General features: G+C 42.6%; 1 protein-coding gene across 2 annotated transcripts in view; it reads right to left on the bottom strand.

Moving 5' to 3' along the window:
* The window catches only part of Ccdc42 (coiled-coil domain containing 42), a 31,254-nt gene extending 23,889 nt beyond the window's left edge, over positions 1-7,365 (bottom strand). The window contains exons 1-3 of one of the 2 annotated variants that reach the window (XM_008855742.2): positions 7,111-7,365; positions 6,680-6,785; positions 6,145-6,249 (exon numbers count right to left, since the gene is read on the bottom strand). In XM_008855742.2, the coding sequence (XP_008853964.1) occupies positions 6,145-6,249; positions 6,680-6,785; positions 7,111-7,193 (294 nt within the window). In that variant the 5' untranslated portion in view covers positions 7,194-7,365. The remainder of the gene's footprint in view (positions 1-6,144; positions 6,250-6,679; positions 6,786-7,110) is intronic. The other variant, XM_008855743.1, reaches the window with a different exon arrangement.
* Positions 7,366-23,518: the final 16,153 nt, after the last annotated feature.

Below are 23,518 nucleotides of genomic sequence, written 5' to 3'. Positions count from 1 at the left end.
GGTCTCTCTGTAGCCCCAGCTGTCCTGGAACTCACTCTGTAGACCAGGGTGGCCTTGAACTCATAGAGATCCACCTGCCTCTGCCTCCCGAGTGCTGGGTAAGCTTTTGTAGCAATTGTGAATAGAAGCATTTCCCTGTATTCTTTCTCCAGTTGCTTATTATTGGTATATAGAAAGGCTACTGATTTTTGTAGATTGATTTTATAACCTGCCACTATACCGAAAGTGTTGATCAGTTCTAGGAGTTTTCTGGTGGAACTTTTGTGATCTCTTATATATAGTATCATATCATCTGCAAAAAGTGATAGTTTGGCCTGGCCTGGTGGCGCACGCCTTTAATCCCAGCACTCGGGAGGCAGAGGCAGGTGGATCTCTTTGAGTTCAAGGCCAGCCTGGTCTACACAGTGAGTTCCAGGCCAGCTGGGGCTACAGGGAAACCCTGTCTCAAAAAGGCAAAAAAAAAGTGATAGTTTGACCTCTATTTTCCAATTAGTACTCCTTTAATTTCCTCCTCCTATCTTGTTGTTCTAGCAAGAGTTTCAAGCATTATGTTGAAAAGGAGTGGAGATAGTGGACATCATTGTCTAGTTCCTGATTTTAATGGGAATGTTTCCAGTTTTTCTCCATTTAGAATGATATTGGCTGTGGGTTTGTTGTATATAGCTTTAATTATGTTGAGGTATGTTCCCTCCAATCCAGTTCCCTCTAGGACTTTGAACATAAATGCATGCTGAATTTTGTCAAAAGTCTTTTCTGCATCTATTGAGATGACAATGTAGTTTTTGTCTTTGAGTCTCTTTATAGGATTAATGACATTTATTGACTTGCATATATTGAACCATCCCTACATCTCTGGGATAAAGCCTACTTGATCATGGTGAACGATCTTTTTGATGTGTATCTGTATGTAATTTACAAGTTTTTGTTGAGAATTTTTGCATCTATGTTCATTAAGGATATGGGTCTATAGTTTTCTTTTTTGGTTGTGCCTTTACCCGGTTTGGGTATTAGAGTGATGCTGACTTCATAGAAGGAATTTGGGAGTTCTCCCTCTGCTTCTATCTTCTTGAATAATCTAAATAGTATTGGTTGGAGGTCTTCTTTAAATGTCTGGTAGAATTCTGCTGTAAATCCATCTGGGCCTGGGCTTTTTTTAATTGGGAGGCTTTGTATTACTGTTTGAATTTCCTTATATGTTATGGGTCTGTTTAAACTGTTGATCTCTTCTTGGTTTAACTTTGGAGGGTCCCATGATTTCGGATATCCATCCATTTCTTTTAGACTTTCAGATTAGTAGCGTATAGGTTTTTAAAATATTCCCTTCTAATAGTTTGGATTTTCTATCTTTCTGGTGTCTGTTGTGATGTTTCCCCTTTCATCTCTGATTTTGTTGATTTGGAGGTGCTCTTTCTTTTTTTTGGTTAACTGGGCTAGTGGTCTATCAATCTTATTTATCTTCTCAAAGAACCAGTTCTTGGATTTGTTGATTCTTTGTATTGTTTTCTTTGTTACTATTTCATTAGCTTCTGCTCTGATTTTTGTTATTTCTTCTCTTCTGCTGGGTTTGGGTTTCATTTGTTCTTGCCTTTCCAGTGCCTTGAGTTGTAGTGTTAGGTCATTTATTTGGGCTCTTTCCAATTTTTTAAATGTAGGCACTTAGAGCTATAAACTACCCTCTTAAGACTGCTTTTAATGTGTTCCAGAAGTTGTGTTGTGTTGTATTGTCCTTTTTGTTGAATTCCAGGAATTTTTTTTTATTTCTTTCTTAATTTCTCCTTTGGCCCACTCATGGTTTAGGAGTGTGTTGTTCAATCACCATGAATTCATGTAGTGACTAGGGCTTCGTCCAGTGTTGATTTTGAGCTTTATTGCTTTGTGGTCCGATAGAATGCATGGAATTATTTCAATATTTTTGTATTTGTTGAGATTTGTTTTGTGGCCCAGTATGTGGTCAATGTTTGAAAAAGTTCCATGAGGTGCTGAGTAGAAAGTGTATTCTTTGGTGTTTGGGTGGAATAATCGAAAGATGTCTGTTAGGTCCGTTTGATGTACAGCATAGCATATATGATATATGTTAAGGATTATAATATCTTCTTGGTTAACTGTTCCTTTGATCAGAATGAAGCAACCTTCCTTATCTCTTCTGATTAATTTTACTTTGAAGTCTATTTTGTGAGATATTAGAATTGCAACCCCTGCTTGTTTCTTAGTGCCATTTGCTTGGAATATTCTTTTCCATCCTTTTACCTTAAGGTACAGCCTGTCTTTGAAGGTTTAAGGATTATAATATCTTCTTGGTTAACTGTTCCTTTGATCAGAATGAAGCAACCTTCCTTATCTCTTCTGATTAATTTTACTTTGAAGTCTATTTTGTGAGATATTAGAATTGCAACCCCTGCTTGTTTCTTAGTGCCATTTGCTTGGAATATTCTTTTCCATCCTTTTACCTTAAGGTACAGCCTGTCTTTGAAGGTGAGATGGGTTTCTTGCAGACAGCAAAGAGATGGATTTGTTTCTTAATCCATTCGCTTAGCTTGTATCTTTTGACTGGGGAGTTCAGTCCATTGATATTTAAGGTTATTATTGAAAGGTGTATATTGGTTGCCATCATTTTGATTGCTATTTGTGTTCCCTGTGTAATTTTGTGTTTCCTTGATTATATCTTTGTTTATTTTCTTTCATTGCTCCTTGGGTATAGTAGGTTCTCTCTTTGCTCTCTGTATTGCTTCAAGCATTCTTTGGAGGGCTGGTTTTGTGGACATGTATTCTTTCAGGCTACTTGTGTTAAGGAAAATTTTTCTTTCCCCTTCAACTATAATAAACATTTTTTGCTTGGTAGTATTCTGGGCTGGCATCTATTGTCACGTAGAACTAGAAATACCTTGGTCCAGGCTCTTCTGGCTTTCATGGTTTGCATTGATAAGCCAGCTGTAATTTGGATGGGCTTTCCTTTCTATGTGACTTGTTTTTCTTTTGCTGCTTTCAGTATTCTCTCTTTGTTCTGTACATTTAGTGTTTTGACTATGATATGTTATGGAGAATTTTTTTCCTGATCCTGTCTAGTTGGTGTTATATGCTTCCTGTATTTGTATGGGGATGTCTTTCCTTAATTTTGGGAAATTCTCTTCTACAATCCTGTTTAAGATCTGGTCAACACCATTGACCTGAAATTCTTCTCCTTCCTCTATTCCTATGATCTGTAGATTTGGTCTTTTCATGGTGTCCCACATCTCTTGCATATTGTATTCCTGCGTTGTTGTTTTTTTAATTTTCCATACTCTGCTTGAGTAATCCAGTTCTTCAACTTTACCCTCCAGTGTTGATATTCTGTTTTCCATTTCATTCATTCTCTTGGTGAGGCTTTCCCCTGTTGTTTCAAGTTGGCTTATTGAGTTTTGTTGTGATTTTGGCATGTGAATTTCTTTTGTTGTTTATGATTCTGATATGAGAATTAAGTTGAAGTATGCTTCTGTTTGTGTTATCCAGGTGCCTAGATCCTTTCTTTATTGGTTATGTAAAGCTGGTTGGTACAGGGTTTAGGTTCTCTTAGGTTTATTTTGGAGGGAACTGATGGCTTCATATCAGCTATTCAGGAGTACCCACAGAAGCTCGATTCAGGTTCCAGTCAGGTACACTCAGGCTTCCTTCACCATGTGGAGACAGGATCCAGGCTCTCTCAGGCAGTTCTGTGTATTGTCAACCCTATGCCAGAGGGAGGCCAGAGTGGGGGCCAGAACTCTCTGGTGGTCTGCTGAGCTTGGAGGGAACTGATGGCTTCATATCAGCTATTCAGGAGTACCCACAGAAGCTCGATTCAGGTTCCAGTCAGGTACACTCAGGCTTCCTTCACCATGTGGAGACAGGATCCAGGCTCTCTCAGGCAGTTCTGTGTATTGTCAACCCTATGCCAGAGGGAGGCCAGAGTGGGGGCCAGAACTCTCTGGTGGTCTGCTGAGCTCCCAGCACCTACCCCAGTGGAGGAGGTCTGAACCTACCCTCTCTTGTGGTTTGCTGAGATCTCATCCTTAGCCTACCAAAGGCAGATTTGCCCTGGGGCCTCACCAAATCCCAGGTAGGGGGATGGTATGGTGCAGTTAGGGGAAGCTCACCACCATGTGGAAGCAGGATCGGGGCTGTCAGGCTATCCCGTGTTCTCAGGCCCTCTCGTAGTTGGAGGCCAGTGAGAGACCAGAATTGAAGGTACTACTTATTAAAGCTAAGGGGTTTCTGGGGCCTGAGGTGGAGCCCAGGAGCCTGGGAGCACAGAGCTTCAAGCTCAAGGTAAGATGTGGCCTTGGGAAGGATAGGCAGGATATTCTGAATCTGTGGAATTTGGTCTTTGGACTTCAGAAAGTGGGAGTGGGGCAAGAACACAAGAGAAATGAGGGATGAGGAAGACCCATATTGTATCAGGCTCAGTGTTGAGACCATTGAACTCCAAGAAGGCCCAGGAAGGCCAAGGCCGATAAAGGCCGAGAAAGGCTGAAAAAGACCAGGACAAGAAGCAAGAAGGCTTTTGACAGAGCTATATTTAGTGGTGGCTATTTTTCATGGGGCAGCTGGCTCAGTCAGGGTTCTCCTGATATAGTACAGAGCGTCTCAATTTCTTCAATGGACTGTAAAGTATAGCCCCTCTTGTCCTTCCAAAGCCCAGGACAACAGTGATGGATCTATGTGTAGAGGACACATGTTCCTGAAGGCCCAGACCAGCATCTGCTAGGACTAGAAGAAATGGCACAGCCAATTCCATGTCTAAAAAGCAAGACTGAGGCTCAGTTACTGCAATCCATTCATTCTTCAGAGCCCTAACTCGGGACGAGAGGCAAGTCTACTCCCTGCACATCACCAGACAGTTCTTTTTGCCTGCTGGAGGCTCCTGTGAGTCCATATGGGTAAGCCCATGTGGTGGTGACATTTAGAGGACATGGAACAAGACACCAGATTTGTACTCTGCCCCATAGCACCAGAGAAGGCTGAGGGACCTTCAGTCAGTGGTATCTGAATCATGTGGAGCACTTTTAAAATTTGTAGGTGTCCAGGCTCAATCTGAGGCCTGCTGGAGGCAGAGAGAGGAAGAAAGAAGTCCCTAGGGTCTGTATTTGTAACAAGTTCTGTGGGGGTTCCACAGCTGCTAACTCCCTGGAAGTCATATGGGGAACCCCTCACCCTGAAAAATCCTGTCACCCCAAACACTCCATCAGCTTTTCTCTCATCAGGATGTACTAGACCTCAGGAGAAAGTACCCAGCCCATTGAACTGTTCTGCACAGCTGGGCATGCAACTGGAGGAAGTGGTTTAAGAGTAGGACTCCTCCAGGAGAGGACAGAAATGAGCTCCCCTGCAGTTGGGCCAGGCCCTTCAGGGTCTTCTAACACTGGATGGAGAGGATGGTTGGCCAATAAATATGGATGATTTTTTTCACATTTTATTTTATTGTTTGTGAGTGTATGTGTGTGCATGCACATGCTACAGTGCACATGTGGAAGTCAGAGGGCATCTTGTCAGAGTGAGTTCTCTCCTTCCAAAAATGTGGATCCTGGGGATCGAACTCAGGCCATCATCATCAGTGGCGAGAGCTTTTACCAATTAATATTCCATTTCATCAGCCCAAATCTGGATTTTAACATGATTAAATCATTCCTCTAAGTGCTGTTTAAGGGGAATTTCTTAGTATGTCTCCCTCCCTTCCCTGCCCCACCCCATAGTCTCTCAATGGTCTCCTGCCTTCTTCAGTCCCTCACTTTTAGCACAAGGCAAATATGGAGGGATCCAGTGAGTGAGTGGATTAAAACCCTGTCTTACTCATTGCTTACCAGATACTTATCTCTGATGGGGTATGTCTATCTTTCATCACACCTATCTAGCCATCTGTCCATTCTCATCCATTTGATAAACTGTTCCAGATACTTGCAAGGAAACAGGAAAAAACCATCTAGAGAGCAGAGACTGACAGTTAAGTAGGACATTACAAATAGCATGATAAGTGGGGATGTAAAAGATGCCTGGGGAAGCATGGGGCATTGTTGGACCACTGACGATACCTTTAACCCAGGGTGAGGCATCTACACAATCAAGGAGGGGGAGGAACAATTCGCCTCAGTACAGAATGGCCCCCAGCCTGCTGCAGCCCACACCTCTTCGCACCTGGATGAAGTGATCAAACTTCTGGATGTGGGCCTTCAGCTGCTCTTCTTTGACACCTAGTTCCTCCCAGCGCAGGTTCAGGGTCTCCATCCTTTGCTGGAATGTCTTTGAGGATGTGAAAGCATAGAAGTCAGGAAGACTTCTGACACAGGTACTCAGGAAGAGTCTAAAATCACTTGCCCCAGGGTGTCTATCCTTTAGACCAGAAGGGTCTTTAAGGACTTGGGATGTAGCCCAGTGGTACAGCATTTGCCTAGAATTTTGAAAGCCTTGGGTTCAGTTCCTAGCATCTCAAAAAAAATTATAGTTACAGAAGGATCTTCCCACACTGTGCCTGGCTCACAGTGTAGCACCCCAGGATACTGGTCCTCCTAAAACTCAGGTCCTTTCTGTTCTCTCCAGAGGAAAGAGAGAACAACCAGTCAGAACTCTGGCTCAAAACACTCCCAAAATGGAGGACTGCCACCCATGAGCTCCAGCTAATCCCTTCCTTACAGTGCACCCCTACTCTTATTGCCAGAAGTCCCCACCTTACCTCCTTCTTCTGCTCCATGGCCTGATGCATGATCTTGGCTTCTTTCTTCTTCTCCAGCAGTCGCATGGATGGGGAATCTGAGTGATCCTCAACATTTGGGAACTTCCTGCATAAGAGAAGACAGGGGGGTTCTGAGGCTGGAGCAGGCTGAGGTAAGGAGTAAACCAGCAAGACAGACACCCATGGAGAGGGAAAGGAGGTTGGGCTGCCCCAACCCTGTGAAAGGAATAGTATGTTGAGGAGAGAGGCCATGATGGCATTCAGAGGCCAGAGGGATAGGAGCCTGGTTTTGGGGTGATGGTGTAAGGTCATGGGGCAAGGCAATGGGGAGCTCTGGATTATAGGAGAGGAGATATCAGACTGGAAGGTGGGGCATGGTGTGGGTATGGGTGGCTCAGAGGGTGAGGCAGACCAGGCTCCCAGGCACTTACTGCAGAAGTTGCAGCAACCGCTCTCCATACTGCAGCCGGAAGTATTCGGCCAGATCTTCCTCTTCCATTATACCTAGACTCATGGTGGCAGTGACCAAACAGCCCGGGTGGCCTGCTTTTTCACAGTAAAACAGTGAGTGGTAGTGCCACAGGGCACTCAGGGGCGGTGGCTGGGTTCTTGCTCTCCTCTCTTCTGGCTTTCAAAGCCCCACAAAGGGTGGGTATCTGAGAGACTCAGCAGAAGCCAGTCAGAGGTGGAGGCGGGCTGTTTAGGATGAAGTGCTCCCACAGTGATCGGGTGATCGGAGACCTAGTTACCTAGCAACAAGCTAGTTCCAAGGACCATACCTGGAACCCACACTTTGCCCTCTGACCTCTGTCCCCACTAACCCCTCGCTTATTGAGGTTTCTCTGTTCCCGCTCCTACCCTTCAGGAACTCTGGGAAGAACTTAGGCACGATTATGTTGCTGGCTGCCTCGGTGCCAGGCATCCGTCACTGAAAAGGGGGATTTCTGGTAGGGGAGTCCGGTGCGTGAAGCCCACTCCTGGGGTCTCCCGCCCAGGTTTAGGGTTATATGAAGGAGAAATGGAGGTGCTTAGCTAAGGCTAGGATGGTGGTGAGGTGGGCAGAGAAGTGTGGAGAATTGGAAGCTAAGTTATAAACAAGGGGTACAGGGAGTGACCACTGGGAATGTGGAGAAGGGCCCAGGCAAGTCCCCTTCAAGGGGCAGGGGAGGAAGGGAGGGAGGGAGAGAGGGAGAGAGGGAGAGAGGGAGAGAGGGAGAGAGGGAGAGAGAGAGAGAGAGAGAGAGAGAGAGAGAGAGAGAGAGGCCCTCTGAGAGAGAGAGAGAGAGAGAGAGAGAGAGAGAGAGAGAGAGAGATCCCTTGTTAGTTGATTTCTTGATGGCTGCCTTCCAGGATTCCATAGGACACATGCATAATATACTCATTTGACTTGGGTTTAAGCTGTGTAAGTCTGGGGCCCTGTGTGACTTGGTGCACTGGGACTCCTGCTGAGTGCTAGGCGCTGGCATGACCTCTCAGGTGGCTTCCTATGCAAGGCCTGTGCCCCTTGCTCCTCTCTGGGTCTGGCAGTGGGAGGGAGCTGGGACCTGCTGGGATGGGATCGGGTGGGGCAGCACCACTGGGGTCACCCTCTAGAACTTGCAAGCCCATACCCTCCACATTGTGGGGTCATCTGGTTCACCCTGCTGGCACCAGAGCTCTAAATCCCTGCTGGGAGGAGACCTGATTGGTGTGCTACCCAGTCCTGCCCTGCCCCATTCCACCCTCTGTGCAATTTCCCTTCCCTTTCTCTCAGCAGGGGCAGCAGGACAAACCCCACTGCACTCAGAACTCACCCACTCATCCACTCCTCACCCCCAGCTCACCCCAAGACCCTAACCCTGAAATGCTGCCTTACCCTTGTGTCCTGGAGAGACAGATCTAGCGGGATTGCGGTAAAAAGTTAAAGGTTCTGAGCTCCGCAAATGGGCATGTGTGTGTCTTTGTTTAACCAGACAGACTGACACAGTTTATTAGGAATCCACCCCCACCTCCCAGGTGGTAGCTGGGTTTGGAGAGACTGTGTGAGCAGGATGCCAGCCCTTGAAGAAGAACTTGCTCTGGAATCACGTACTACTCTGGTACATAAAGACACATCCTTTCTCGCCTGTCAAATCAGGTGGAACAGGGCTAGGCTGGTCCACACTGGAGCTGCTGAGGCATTCTCTCTTCCCCTGGCTTGTCTGTGGAGCTCTTTCTGTTGCTTCATTTGGTGCCTTGCATGAGTCATGAGAATCTTGCTCCCTACCACCTAACATCATCCCCTGGGTGGGAGGAGTAGGGACAACAGTATGTGTGTGTGTGGGGGGGTGCCCACTGTTTTCCCTGGGCTGCAGCACAAGACCTGAGGTGGTAACATTCACACCTTATTCTGCTCTGTCTTCCTGGATGAGCTCCACTTCGTTTTAAAATCTCTCTTCATCCCCACCCTTATTTTGGGTCTTCCCCCTACTGCCAGACCACTGCCCACAGCCCTTTCCTATCTTGATACTTGCCTCGGGGGTAAAATCTCCTATTGGGTTTGTTTAAAGTTAATCATCTAATTGATTTGGGTTGCTGGAAACCAAAAAGTATATTTTGCTTTCTGTCCTGTCCATTACCCCTCTGAGATAGTTATTTGCTTAAAAGGAAGAAGGGGGCCTGGGGTGTTAGTTCAGGGTTTACCTAACATACAACAGGAACTGGGTTTGATCCCCAGCATTGAAAGGAAAAAAAGAGAGAGAATAAAAGATCTAGGTTAACATCTTTTTAAAAAAATATTTTATTTATTTTTATTATATGTGCATGAGTGTATTGCCTGCATGTATGTGAGTGCACCCATGTCGTGCAATGCCGTGGAGGTCAGAAGAGGGCTTAGATTTCCCTGGAACTGGAGTTAAGGACGGCTCATAGCCGCCATGTGGGTGTTGGGAGTCGAACCTGGGTCCTCTGCAAGAGCAGTCAATGCTCTCAATCACTGAGCCATCTCTCCAGCCCCTAGGTTAACAACTTGATGGTAGGATGCTGGCATAGTGTTGGCTGTCCTGGAGGACTCTCTTCCAGGGAGTGAGCAGGAGTCCAAGCCCCTTCCACCTTGTATCACTACTGCATTCACCCAGACTGTTCAGGTCACTGTCAGAGGGAAAAGAGAAAATCCAGAGAAGGCCCTTCTGCTCTTAAGCACATCACTGTGTCACTCCACTTCTGATGGGTAGCTACGTTGTGAGTCGCTAGGCACTGTTTTACTATCTCTAAGAAAAAGAAATTATTTTGACAAGCATCCAACCAGTTTATACTGTCCTCTTTTTGAGAACTGAAGATGTGTTTGGAAGTAAGCTGGAAGCAGAGCTTACTAAAGAACCCAGCAGTAGGCTAAGATAGAAAATAGGCTGACCAGAATCTCATATATGAAAATCTTAATGGAAACATTATCAAATTTAATTTAGTTCACACTGTCTCCTGGCTGTCCTGGGAGAGTGTCTTGTACAAAGTGGTCAGATTTGTGACCCACTTACAACTCACAGCTCCCAATCATTTGCTGGGAACTCCAAGTTAAAAGAGTAATTTAAAAAGAATAACCAGGACCATGAATACAAAATCCTTTAATATTAGGAAGCCTATTAATAAAATTAATTCTATCAGTAATTCTCAAAATTTGTAATCATAATAGCTGTCAATATGGCATTGAAAAACTCAACATCCATCCTTTAAAAATATTAGTATACAGGGGCTGGAGAGATGGCTCAGCGGTTAAGAACACTGGTTGTTCTTGCAGAAGACCTGGGTTCAATTCCCAGCACCCACATGGCAGCTAACAACTGTCCATAACTCCAGTCCCAGGGGATCTGACAGCCTCTTCTGATCTCTTCGGGCATTTCATGACACTTACCTACATGCCGGCAATACACACATACACATAAAATAAAAATAATAAAGTAATAAAAATATTAGTATACAAAAGCACTTTATTAACATGATGAAAAAAAACAAAAACAAAAACAAACTGAACCTGGGGCTGGAGAGATGGTTCATTGGTTAAGAGCACTGGCTGCTTTTGCAGAGAACCTGGATTCGATTCCCAGCACCCACATGGCAGATAATATCTGTCCATAATTCCAGTTCCAGGGGAATCTGACGTCCTCTTTGGACCTCCTCAGGCATTGCATGACAGGGTTCACTTACATACATTCAGGCAATACATTCACACACAAAACTTAGAAATAATGAATAAAATACTCTTAAAAACTGAACCTGACAGATGACATTTATGTCAAAGATATTTTTGCTAAACTTAGAGATGCAGTAAGTTTTCTGCTGTCACTACAATTGCTTAACATTGTTTTGGATGCTCTAGATAGTGCAAAAAAGGCAAGAAAATTAAGTTTTTCTTCTTTTTTTTTATACAATGGCAGATGCTATGATCATGTACTGTGAAAATTCAAGAGGATAATTAATTTAAAAGATTTTAATTTAATGTGATTCTGTGCAATTTACAAAAAGAATGAACATGGACATGGAGAAGTACCAGTAATTAAGTGACAAAAGCAAGCTGCACGGCAGCATGTCTAATGGGATGCAGTGAGTTGTGAAAGTGAGTGGGCAAGGCCAAGTGAGTCATAGAGGATGCTGCTGGAGCTCTGGAGACAGGACTGGCCTGGGGCCGGGAAGCTATGGAATTTAAAAAAATTTTTTAGTCTTTATATTGTTTGCTTATATTGCCCTGAATTGTTTCATTTTTCATAATAATTGTTGTAATCTTGAAAAAACATAATAAAATACATTTGTTTGCATTGGGAGCAACAAAGAAAAATTCTTTATTTTATATTTTTATTCTTATGAGTATCAGTGTTTTGCCAGCATGTAAATGCACCATGTGCTTGTAGTACCCACAGAGGCCAGAAGAGGGTGTCATATTTCCTTGAACTGGAGTTACAGATGGTTGTTAGCTGCCATATGGCTGCCATGAAATGAACCCAGGTCCTCTGCAAAAGCAGCAACTGTTCTTAACCAGCAAACCATCGCTCCTGCCTCAACAAAAGAAAATTCTTAGAAATAAATTGTAAGAGCCGATGACCACAAGAAAACAGAGTTTTACAGACAGCTGGTCAGTTACTCATATGAACGCATAACAATGGTGACAGCACGTCCAAGTCCTATGCAAGCTCAAACCAGAAAAATGTCCCAGCGTAGACATGAGGAGTTTGATAAGAAGCTCCATTCCTAAGGAAATTGTGGCAACAGATGGCTGCTGGGAGGGGCAAAGACAGTCTCTTTCAAGCATGGGACTCTCAGTAGGTTTACCAGGCTCTAGTGGATGGACTCACACTGAAGGACATTTGAAGACACAAATTAGACTCTATAGGCCTTATTACACATAATAGAATACATTAAATTGGGTGGGGGGCAAAAAGGGGAGGGGATCTAAATTCCATCAAATTATATTGTTTGAAAAATAACAAAAATTCAATAGAAAATAGAAAATAAAGAAATTTAAAGAAATATGCAGGACTTTTAAAAGAAAACAGGGTACCCAGTGGTAGAGGACTTGCTTAGTATAATGTAAGGCCCTAGATTCCATCCTCAACACTGGTAAAAAAGAGAGAGATGGAGGAGGAGAGAAAAAGAAAGGAAATCATAGCATTAGGAGTGTAGTTCAAAGGTAGAGCTTGTGGACCAAAAAAGGGAAAAGGAAAATTGCATGTTGGGGGAGGGGTACATGTATGTGTGAGTGTGCACATGTGTGTCAAAGTGTACAAGAACATTTGTGCATGTGTGTGGAGGCCAGAGGTTGACATCAGGTGTCTTCCTCAATCACTTTTCATCTGACTTGTTTTATATGTATATAAACATATATAATTTTATTTCTTAATCTTTATAGTGAATATATATGACTTTTCCCTGATTTTATTAAATTTTTGTTAATTTTATACAATATATTTTGATCATATTTAGATCCCTCCCCATTTTCACCCCCCCTTACTACTGCCCCATTAAATTTCCCATTCTCTCTATATATACGTATATATACATATACATATATATACATATACATACACACACACACACACACACACACACACACACATATATGGCCTATAGAGTCATATTTCTGTCCCCAAATGCCCTGTGGTGTGGATTCATCCATTGGAGTCCGGTCAACCCACCAAGAGTCTCACCCTTAAATGAGACCGAATCTCCCTTTCCCAGCAGCCATCAATTGCCAGTAGTTCCTCAGGTAGGGTTGGGGTTTCTTACCCACTTCCCCATGTCTATGCTGGGATTTTATCTGGCTTGAGCTTTCATGGGTCTTGTGTATACTGTCACTGATGCTGTGAGTTCATATGAGTAACTTCCCAGCTGTCTGGAAAGCTCTGTTTCCTTGTGGTCCTCTATCTCCTCTGGCTCTTACATCTTTCTGCCCCCTTTTCTGCAATGATCCCTGGGACTTGGGAGACAAAAGTTTGATATAGATGTTCTATTCAAGATAAGCATTCTGCAGCTTCTTGTTCTTTGTACATTGGCCAGTCATAGTTCTCTGTATTAATAACCATCTGCTGTATAAGAAATCTTCTCTGTTGAGAGTTGAGATACATTAATCAAGGCAGGTCTGGGAAAGCTCTCCACATTACTTTTTGAGATAGGATCTCTCACTGAACCCGGAGCTTGATTCAACTAGGCTGGTTGAGTAACAAACTCCAGAAATCCACCTGTCTCCACCTCTCCAGTGCTGGCGTTCCAGATGTGCCTCACTGTACCTGGCTTTTATATGTGGAGGGTCCAAACTCAGGTCCTCATGGTTGTGTAGCAAGCACTTTACCAGATGAGCCACTTCCCTAGCGCCCTGTATGTAATAGAAGACTTGAACGGAAAAGTTGAAGTGATGACTAGACATTGAAAAGATGGAAATCCTATGCTAATGAATTAAGCAATTTAATATGATTGCAATAAAAATCCAGAAGAGCCAGACATGGTGGTGCACACCTTTAATCCCAGAGGCAGGCAAATCTCTGTGAGTTTGAGGCCAGACTGGTATACATAGTGAGTTTTAGGTCAGCTAGGGCTACAGGGAGACCTTGTCACAAAAATTTTTTTTTAATATTTTATTTATTATTTTCATTTTATGTGTATGCATGTATTGCCTGCATGTGGGTAAGTGCACCTGTGTCATGCAACTATGGAAATCAGAAGAGAGCATCAGAATTCTCCTGAAACTGAAGATTGTTAATGGTTATGTGGGTGCTGGGAATTGAATCTGGTCCTCCAAGAGCAGTCAGTGTTCTTAACCACTGAGCCATCTCTCCAGCCCCACAAATTTTTTTTTTTAAAAAAATTAAAAATAGATCCCAGAGAGATTGTTCTTCTGCTAGAAGGTAGATCCTAGCCAGGTGTGGTGGCACATGCCTTTAATCCCAGCACTCAGGAGGCAGAGGCAGAGGCAGGCGGATCTCTATGAGTTCAAGGCCAGCCTGGTCTACATGAGTTCCAGGCCAGCTGGGGCTAGAGGGGTATTCTGTCTCAAAATCACCAAAAAAAAGAAAGAAAGAAAGAAAGAAAGGTAGATCCTAAAATATGTCCTCAAGGTTTATCTGCATTACAGCACATATGAGAGCTTTTTCCTTTTTCCTAAAGGCAGGGTAGTATTCCATTTTGTTTATCCATTTATCCATTGAATATTTGGGTTGTTTCTACCTTTTGACTATTGTGAATAATCGTCTGCCTTCTGACCTCAGTCTCACAGAGATTCACCTGCTTCTGCCTCCCAAGTGCTGGGATTAAAGTTACGCACCACCACACTGTTCCCCCTGCCCCCCCCCCTTTTTTTTAAAAAAAAAAAAAGCTTTAATTCTTTTGGATGTATGTTCAGGAGTAGAATTTCTGAATCATCTGGCAATTCCACTTTTAATGTCTGGGGACCCACCACACTGTTTTCCTTGATGGGAACCATCATTTTACATTCCCACTGCTGGTAACAAAGTCTCTCCACATCCTTGCCACAACTTTGTCATTTCTGCTTTTTGTTTTCTTTATGGTAGCTACCCTGAGGTATGGTGTGAGGTAATACTTCATTGAAAAATGCTGATTTTGAATTTTAAGGTTAAAACATGAATCTATTCTGATCACACATCATTTGAACAATGTAGATAAAGCTGGAACTCTATTTGTCCAAGACCTAGTCTTGTATCTCAGAGGTGACCATGCATTTAACAAATGTCATATGCCTGACACTCTTCTAGATTGTAACTAGGTCCTAACCAGCCAGGAGGAACAACAAGCAGATTCTGGTGACCACGTATGGGTATCTTATCTCAAGGGACTGCCCTTGCTCTTACCAGCTTCTATCACAATTTACTGTGGCAGGAGGAATTGGGCCAGGAGCCAGTTGGTGCCCACAGACCCGGACACCTCCCATAGAACCTTTCTTCCTGGTTGCTGGTCCTCCAAGGCTGGGGCTCTGTGATGTTTTTAGGAGTCCACATCAAAATCTGTGGTTTTAAAATAATTATTGGTGCTAAAATACAAAATCCCTAAGCACAACCTAGAGAAGAGCTGTTTAGCGAAGTGCGTGTGAATGGAACATTGGAACGTGCCAGCTTCATGAGTCGCTCACTTTAGCATTCACACAGCGTTTCACGCATTTCAGGATAATCTGCAGATTTGATTTCCTCACTTCTCAAGAATTCATAATTGTGCACAGATTTTTGGAAAAAAAAGGAACGCAAATTGTGAATTAAATGAGTTACTGAGACATATAATTTCTAAAGCAAAATTAAAAAAAAACCCTTCATTTTTTTTCTTCCAAGTTATTTTAATGTTGCCGGAGTGTGTTTTAATTTGTTTGTTATGGCAATATTTGGGGCTTAATTTTGTTCCCTGACAGGCTGAGTTGTCTGAAGATGATGGGTTTCTTAGGCCAATGAAATGGCTCAGTGAGTAAAAGGTGCTTACCATCAAGCCTGACAGCCTGAACTCCATCCTTACAATCCATGCAAAGGTGGAAGGAGAGAACTGACTCCTGTAAGTTGTCTTCTGACCTCCATAAGCTTGTTGTGACAATAATAAATAAGTAAATAGATAAATAAATAAAAGCTAAAAATATTTTGAAAAGAGTTAACATTAACTGTGGTGGGTTTGCATGCCAGGGGCTTCCCTGAAAACAACTTTTTTATTATCGTCAATTAGACTTAACAAACTTTTTAATGTTAGTGTATGAGTATTTTATCTGCATGTATGTAAGTGTACCTGTGAGCGCATGCCTGTGGAGACCAGAAGGGGGAACCGGTTCCCCCTGGAACTGGAGTTATGGATAGTTGTTAGCCACAGTGTAAATTCTGGGAACTGAATCCAGGTCCTTTGCAAGAGGAGCTGGTGCTCTTAACCCCTGAGCCATCTCTCCAGCCCTGTCAATTAGATGTTTATGAAGTTTTTTTTTTTTCTTTAACTCAGCAGATACCTCCAAGAGATTAAGTAATCACCAGTAACAAGACTTATGGTATAGCACCCCAAACCATCATTTCACAGAATGATTGTTTCATTTTGGCAGCTTGCAAAGGCTGAGCATTAAGGGTCACTTAGAGGGACAGCCTCTCTAAAGGGGAAGCCCCATTGTATTCATCTCGCTGGCTAGACTCACAGGCTGACCCTGGTTTTGGAGATTGGTTCAAGGCACAGCCTGCTCTGTAGCTGGTCCCTGAAATTCTAAATGGCTCCCTGTTCTATTCTGATTTCCCAGTGCTGGTGTTTCTGAGAAAAGAATTCCCAGTGGGCCAAACTAACAGCTCTCTGGCATCTGATGAACTTACTCTTTCCTCCTGAGCTTGGCTGTTCATAGAGTGTGGCCTTCTCCCTGAGTCAGATGACTGATGCCAGAGACCTCATCACACCAGAGAGACTAAGAGGAACTGTTTACCACACTCTTCTTGTCTGTTCCCTTCAGCAAAGACACCTTGCTTTGTTTCCAATATTTCAATAGTCCTATTTCATATTTGTCAAACACCAAATCCAATTCAAAAATAAAATATTGCTCATGAGTATATCCAAAGGAAGAAGAATTGTAAAGAACTAGAAATGATAAAATAATAAACAACCAATTCAGGATCATGGGTGCTACCTTATGGTGGTGGTGAAGGAAGGAACATAGGACTAGGCATGTTACTATGGATTGCAAATGAGTCATGTCTGAGATTGGGCACTGGGACACAGTTATCATTGCCCATACATTATTCTAATGTGTCTTTGGGATTTCTGGAATATATTTATTTCATAAATGACTTGTGAAAGACCATATACGTTGGCATTTACAGTAAATTTAAAAGAAAATATTGTACCTGCTCCCACTCTGGTTAATGGTTCTGGAATGGTCATTCTCAAGACATGCTGATTCTCTCTAGACATCTTTAGCTCATTTTTAAAGGAGTCTCATGTATCCCAGGCTGGCCTTTAACTCACTATGTAGCCAAGGATGACCTTGAGATTTTGATCTTCCTGCTTCTACCTCCCAAGGGTTAGGGTTTGTAGTATGCCTACCATGCTCTGTTTATGGGTTTCTGAGAACTAAACCCGGGTGTGATAGGCAAACATTCTACCACTTGAGTCACTATCCCCACTGTTTTTTAATTTTGCTTTTGAACTCAAACTAGTCTCAAACTCATGATTTGCCCGCCTCAGTGCTTGAGTGCTGGGAGTATGGGGTGCTCCATCACACCTGGCTTTGATCCTCCTTTTGATCAGTGGTTTTTCCTTTTCTCTTGTGAACCTCTGCCAACATCCTCCCCCTTCCCTGCATTCCTGAATCTTGATTGACATCCCACCTTCTAAACTTGACATCCATTCCTGCTAATAACTTTACTGTGTTGGGTATTCCTTTGCTAAGTCTCTTTATCTCCTTGGAAACCGTGTGAAGTAGCTGAATATCCCTTACTGCCCCCTCTTCATTTGCCACGCAAACTCACAGAATTTTAGAGCCAGAACAACCTGTGATCATCTATTCCAAGCTTCTCATTATATTATATAAAAGAAAAAAGAAAAGGAAAGTTGGAGGTTAAATGTCATTTTTAGCAAGGGCAAAGCCAAGATTTGGAACAGAGGTAACCTCAAGTTTCCCATATGACTGTAAACCAGGAAAGGTGTTTGACTCCTGTCCATGGAGATGCTGCTGAGGTAGAGGGAGGTTGATGGGTACTGGACCTGAAGAGAAAAACCAATGAAGCCCTAGGGAGAAAGAAAGTGGTTATATACTTGTGTGCGTGTGTGCATGTGTGAATGTGTGTTTGTATGTGTGTATGTGTGTATGTATGTGCCCATGTGTGCCAGTGTGTGCATTCACATAGATGGCAGTCTAAAGCAGAAGAGAGACACATACAGAGAATGGGCTGGAGGTCAGACTGTGCCATTTCTCTCCTTATGTTGCCCTGGTAAGACCACTGCACAACCTGTCACCACTGTGGCAACAAACAAAAGATCACCATAAGCTCACTGCCACCTTAACACCAACCTAGAGAACAAAGTGAGAAGGGAGCAGCACTGAAGTGGATGCAAGGGCAACTGGGAAGTTCCTTGTGTTCATGTCCCATTATAGGGGCCAACCTGAGAGTTTAGATTAGGTGTTATAGACTGAATCATATCCATTCAAATTCATGTGTTGAAGTTATAATCACTTAACGGACCTTTATTTGGAGAGAGGGTTTATTTATTTATTTATTTTTATCTTTTTGAGCAGGGTCTCCCTGTAGCCCCAGCTGTCCTGGAACTCACTATGTAGACCAGGCTGGCCTTGAACTCGCAGAGATCTGCCTGCCTCTGCCTCCTGAGTGGTGGGATTAAAGGCATGCACCACCAAGCCTGGCTGGAGAGAGGGTTTTTATAAACTAAGTTAGGTTAAATGAGATCATAAGGGTGTGTGGGGGGGTCCTGATCTTACGGTATTAGTGACTTTATAAGCAGAGATACCAGAAAGCTTGCATGCTTTCTCTTTCTGTGTATACACACCGAGGAAAGACCATGTGAGCACACAATGAGAAAATATTTGTCTGCAATCCAAAGAGAGAGCCCCCACCAGCCACTTACCCTGTTGGCACATGAATTGTGGACTCACAACTTAGGTAACTATGGAAAAATAAATTTCTGTTGTTCAAGGCACCTAGTCTATGGCATTTTGTTACAGGAGCCCAAGCAGTTGTTTAGCCCTTGAAAAGTCAGTGTCTGAGGTGGAGGTTCTAGAAGCTCCCTGAGGGAAAGAATTGCCTCATTGAAAGAGGCAAAGGATAAGTGGTTGCTGTCACATTGCAATATCAGAGCCTCTGGCAGACACATAGTGGTTCTAAGGACACCTGAATTGATAATGACATGTCTGAGGAGGGCAGCCATTATAAAAGAAAGGTAATAGCTGAACAACCTGTCTCAAAAGAAACAGTAGACTAATGGAGTCTAGATTAAGCATAACAATTATCCTCAGAGGAATGAAAGAAGAAATCAGAAACCCGAAGCAGAGGCAAGCGTGAATAATTCAGAACAAATTGTATGGACATCTTGGCATGAAAACTGAGTCAATGGAGTGTTGAATGGCAGGATAGATGCAAAGAGCAATCTGTGGGAGAAAGACCATCTTTAGGAACTCTCTGGGAGGGATCAGAAAGAGGCGAAAAGAAAGTCTATGTCGGTTATTCTGTTCTCTGTTACTGTGATGAAGTAAATGAGGCTGGGTAAAGAAATTGATTTAGCTCATGGTTCTGGAGTTCCCGAGCATGGCAGAGGTATTGGGTTGGCACTAGTGACAAGATGGCATTATGGAAGGAGCTCTTGTGAAAGAGGAAGATCACATATCAAGAAAGGAAGCCAGAGCCCAAGGAGAGGCCAATAACGATCTCCCATTAAACCCCTTCTCTTAAAAATCCTACTACCTCTCAACACTGGGGACCAAGCTTCCAATAAATGAACTCTCAGAGACAAGCCACATCCAAATAGAACCAGGATACAGAAGATGGAAATGTAGAGTCACAGCGATAAGGAAACTCTCATATGAAGAAAACGGAGGAGTGGAATCAAATGCTTGGGTAACAATGATGATAAATTTCTAAGAGAACTCGGACAAAAGAAGCTCATCTCAGCCGGGCGTGGTGGTGTATGCCTTTAATCCCAGCACTCAGGAGGCAGAGGCAGGAGGATCTCTGTGAGTTTAAGGCCAGCCTGGTCTACGTAGTGAGTTCCAGAACTGCTGGGGTGTCTCAAAAAGACCAAAAAAAAAAAAAGTCTATCAAAGAATCCCCTTTGCCTACAAAAAAGCCTAAAAATAGTCATCTCTATATGTTTTGATGGCTGGAGACATGGGTCAGTGGTTAAGAGCACTGACTGCTCTTCCAGAGGTCCCTGGTTTGTTTCCCAGCACCCATGTGGTGACTAATAACCCTTCTTAATTCCAGTTCCAGAGGATCCAACACCCTCTTCTGACTTCTGCCACCATTGCATGCACAGGAACACTTAACATAGATGCAGGCAAAGCACTCATATACATGAAAGTAAAAATAGATAATTTTTTTTTAAATATTTGTTTTTATTTTCTTGAGGTAGGATCTTTTATATCCCAAAGTGAAGGATGATCTTGAACTCCTGATCCTTCTGCCTCTATCGCCTAAGGGATAAGATGACAGGCATACATTAGCATACCCTTGTTTATGCAGTGCTGGGGATGAAACTCAAGACTTCATGAATACTAGGTAAGCACTCTACCAACTAAACTGAGAATGTAGCTCCATGGGTAGAGTACCTGCCTAGTTTGCATGAGGCCCTGGGTTTGATTCCCCAGGACCACCATAACTGTGCATGGTGAAAGCAGGAAGATCAGGAAGTTCAAGGTAATTATTTTGATATATCACAGTGAAAGATTTATCGTCCTCTTTTTTTTTTTTTTTTTTTTTTTTTAAAAAAAAAAAAAAAAAAAAAAAAAAAAAAAAAAAAAAAAAGAAGCTCACCTCTAACAAAAGCCAAACCAAAGCAACAACACAAGGAACTCCAGTCTCATTTAGATATACCATATATTTTAATTTTTTAAAGTCACGTGTGTCTGCATCTGTGTGAATGTATGTCATATATGTGTAGGTACCAGAGGAGGCCAAGAGGGGGCATCAAATTCCCTGGAGTTGGAATTACAGGCAGTTGTCAGCTATGTGACATGGGTGCTGGGAACTGAACCTGGGTTCCCTGGAGGAAAAACAAGTGTTCTTAAGCACTGAATCATCTCTCCAGCCACGTTTCCTTTTTTGTAATTTTAATTTCTTTGTTGATCGTCTCCATTGGAGCAGATATTGTTTGTCACACTTTATTCTAATACCTTAGTTCTTTGAACACATTTGCTTTGATTGATGTAAAGTCTTTTTACTGAATTATAATTGTATGCTGAGGGGGCAGTTTCTGTTGATTGTGCTGTGTGTGGCATACTTTTCTAGTTTTTTTTGCACGTCCTGTGATTTTTCTCCTGAAAATTAGACATTTTAGGTATATTATAACAACTTGGCAGCCTTCTCCCCAGGTTGGCTGTTTGTTTCATGAATATTCCAATTTAATTATGTACGTTTTATATTTTCTGCTATGTGCAAGGTCTGAGTTTTCTTTTCCTTTTTTATTTATTTTATGTGTATGAGTGTTTTGCCTGCATGTATGTAAGTGGACCCATGTGTGCAATGTCTATGGAGGCCAGAAGAGGGCGTTGGATCCTCTGAAACTGGAGTTACAGACAGTTGTTACCCACCATATGGGTGTTGGAACTGAACTAGGGTCCTCTGGAAGAGCAGCCAGTGCTTTTAACCACTGAGCCATCCCTCCAGCCCATGATCTGAATTTTTGGTTAGCACTTTATAAAAAGAAGTTCTTATTTTCATTTTTAAGTCATGTTTCCTAGGGTTCACTCTTAGGCCAGTATAATTTAGTGGTCAGCCAATGACTGTTCTGAAGATGTCCCTAAATGCTGTGTTTGTGTATCTTCCACCATGTATGTCTGAAGCCCAGGGCCAGAGTCCTGGCAGTGTGTGAGATGGCCTTAACTTTCACTTCCAGCTTGCATAAAGACTCAAGGTCAATCAGAGATGAATGACTGAGACTTCTTTGTAAAATCTTTCCTAAGCACTCATATATACAGAACCTTCTAGATCCCTAGGAATGTTGGAGCTTTAAAAAAGTATATTGTGGCTTTCAATTTTTCAACAATTTCCTTATAAACTTTTATTGCTGTTGCCACACTTTTGTTTGCTGCAAAGGAAACCACAGCATTAGGCAGCAAAGATAGTGCCAGATATCTATTGCTTTTGATAAAGCCCTGAAGATAACCTTCTACTGCCCCTGAACCAATTGGTGAGTCAAATAAATAGCCACAGTACTCCAGGAATGGGGTTTTCTGGGTAGCTGCTAATGTGGACAAAGTATTAATTAGACTACTGGGATGGGTTTTGATACCATTCCAAAAAGGTCAGTTTTTCTATAGCTTTGAGACTGCTAATTTCTCATGGCTACTGGGCCACCAAGTTCCAAGTCTGTAGCCACCATTGTCCTGTTGAAAACCAGTATTTTTTCTTCGATGGATGATTTTTCAGATCATTCTGTAGCTTTGGTACATTTTGAAAGTTCTGAAATAGTTTATTCTAGTCATTTTGCCAGTATGTTTGTTTGACATGGAATTCACTTTATAGACCAGTCTGGCCTCAAACACAGAGATCAGCCCACCTCTATCTCTTTAACACTAGGAATAAATGTGTGTCTCACATGTCTGGTCTTATTTGTTCGTTTTTATTAATTTCCTTTTTGTGGTGCTGAGAACTGAGCCCAGGGCTTGTGCTTACTAGTCAAGTGCTCTACCACAGAGCTATACCTCTCAGGTCTCAACCAATATATTTGTTTTTAAAGAAAGAATTCTCTAAGAGTTCAAGGGATTATACTTCCCAGACATTAGGCTTAAGTCTATATAAAAAGCTATTTAGACAATTATTTCTCATTGATGATTTTGTTCCTAACCAGAAAGTGCTGCTCAGATGTCAGACTTCAAATATTGGTCTCCAATACTGTAGTGCCCACCTGTAGCTAAGGGAGACAACCAGCTATTGCTCTAAAACGATGGATAAATTTGTTTTCTTCCCCTATCTAGAATCCTTTGAGAGGGAGCTGACACTGATTCTAACCACTCCAACAGCTATCAAAATACCTGAAAGCAAATCCTGAATCCATCACTCTAGAGTCCAGCCTCAGAAGACAAAAGAAAAATGAGGAAGAACCCAATAGAGGGATGCTTTTGGAAGCCCTCGTCAAGAAATTCCAATGGACTCTCATATGAACATTTGAAAATTGCCCTGTTCTGACTTTTTTCTAGGTCCCTGTCTAGAACTTGTAATGCTAATTACTCTTGCCTTTACTTCTCCTTCACATCTCCTATTCATTATTTAAATTTCTTTTCCCCTTAGAGATAAGAGTTACACAATTTGGGAGTCTTTTAGATAGACCCACTGAAGGGGTACTCTAATTCCCTCACCCTGCGTCCCTGTTTAGCATGGAAGAAGTCAGTCTGCGTCCCTATTCCCTATTGGTAATTTGGGTAACCTCTTCAGAGGATGGTGTGGTAAGAATAGGAGGTAGGAATTGGCTAGGCAGTTAGGGTAAAAAGACCCCAAAGAAAAGTAGCCAGTTTCTTGGCTAAAAGTCAAAATATCCTTGGGCCTCTTAGCAACACACTCTGTTCCAAAGGCCAAAAATGTCAAAAGTATTTGGGAGCTTATATCTAATCCTTAAAAGGTTTTAGGGTTACCTCTTCAGAGGGGGGCATGTTAAAGTGTCCAAAAGCCCCATAAAAATAAATAAATGAAAGAAAAAAAAAAGAAAAAAGTGATG

This window comes from Nannospalax galili, unplaced genomic scaffold (genome assembly GCF_000622305.1).
Source record: "Nannospalax galili isolate Female #2095 unplaced genomic scaffold, S.galili_v1.0 scaffold146, whole genome shotgun sequence".
In the NCBI taxonomy this organism is placed as follows: domain Eukaryota; kingdom Metazoa; phylum Chordata; class Mammalia; order Rodentia; family Spalacidae; genus Nannospalax; species Nannospalax galili.
The sequence above is the reverse complement of the archived record's forward strand: the minus strand, read 5'-3'. Positions and strand labels throughout refer to the sequence as shown.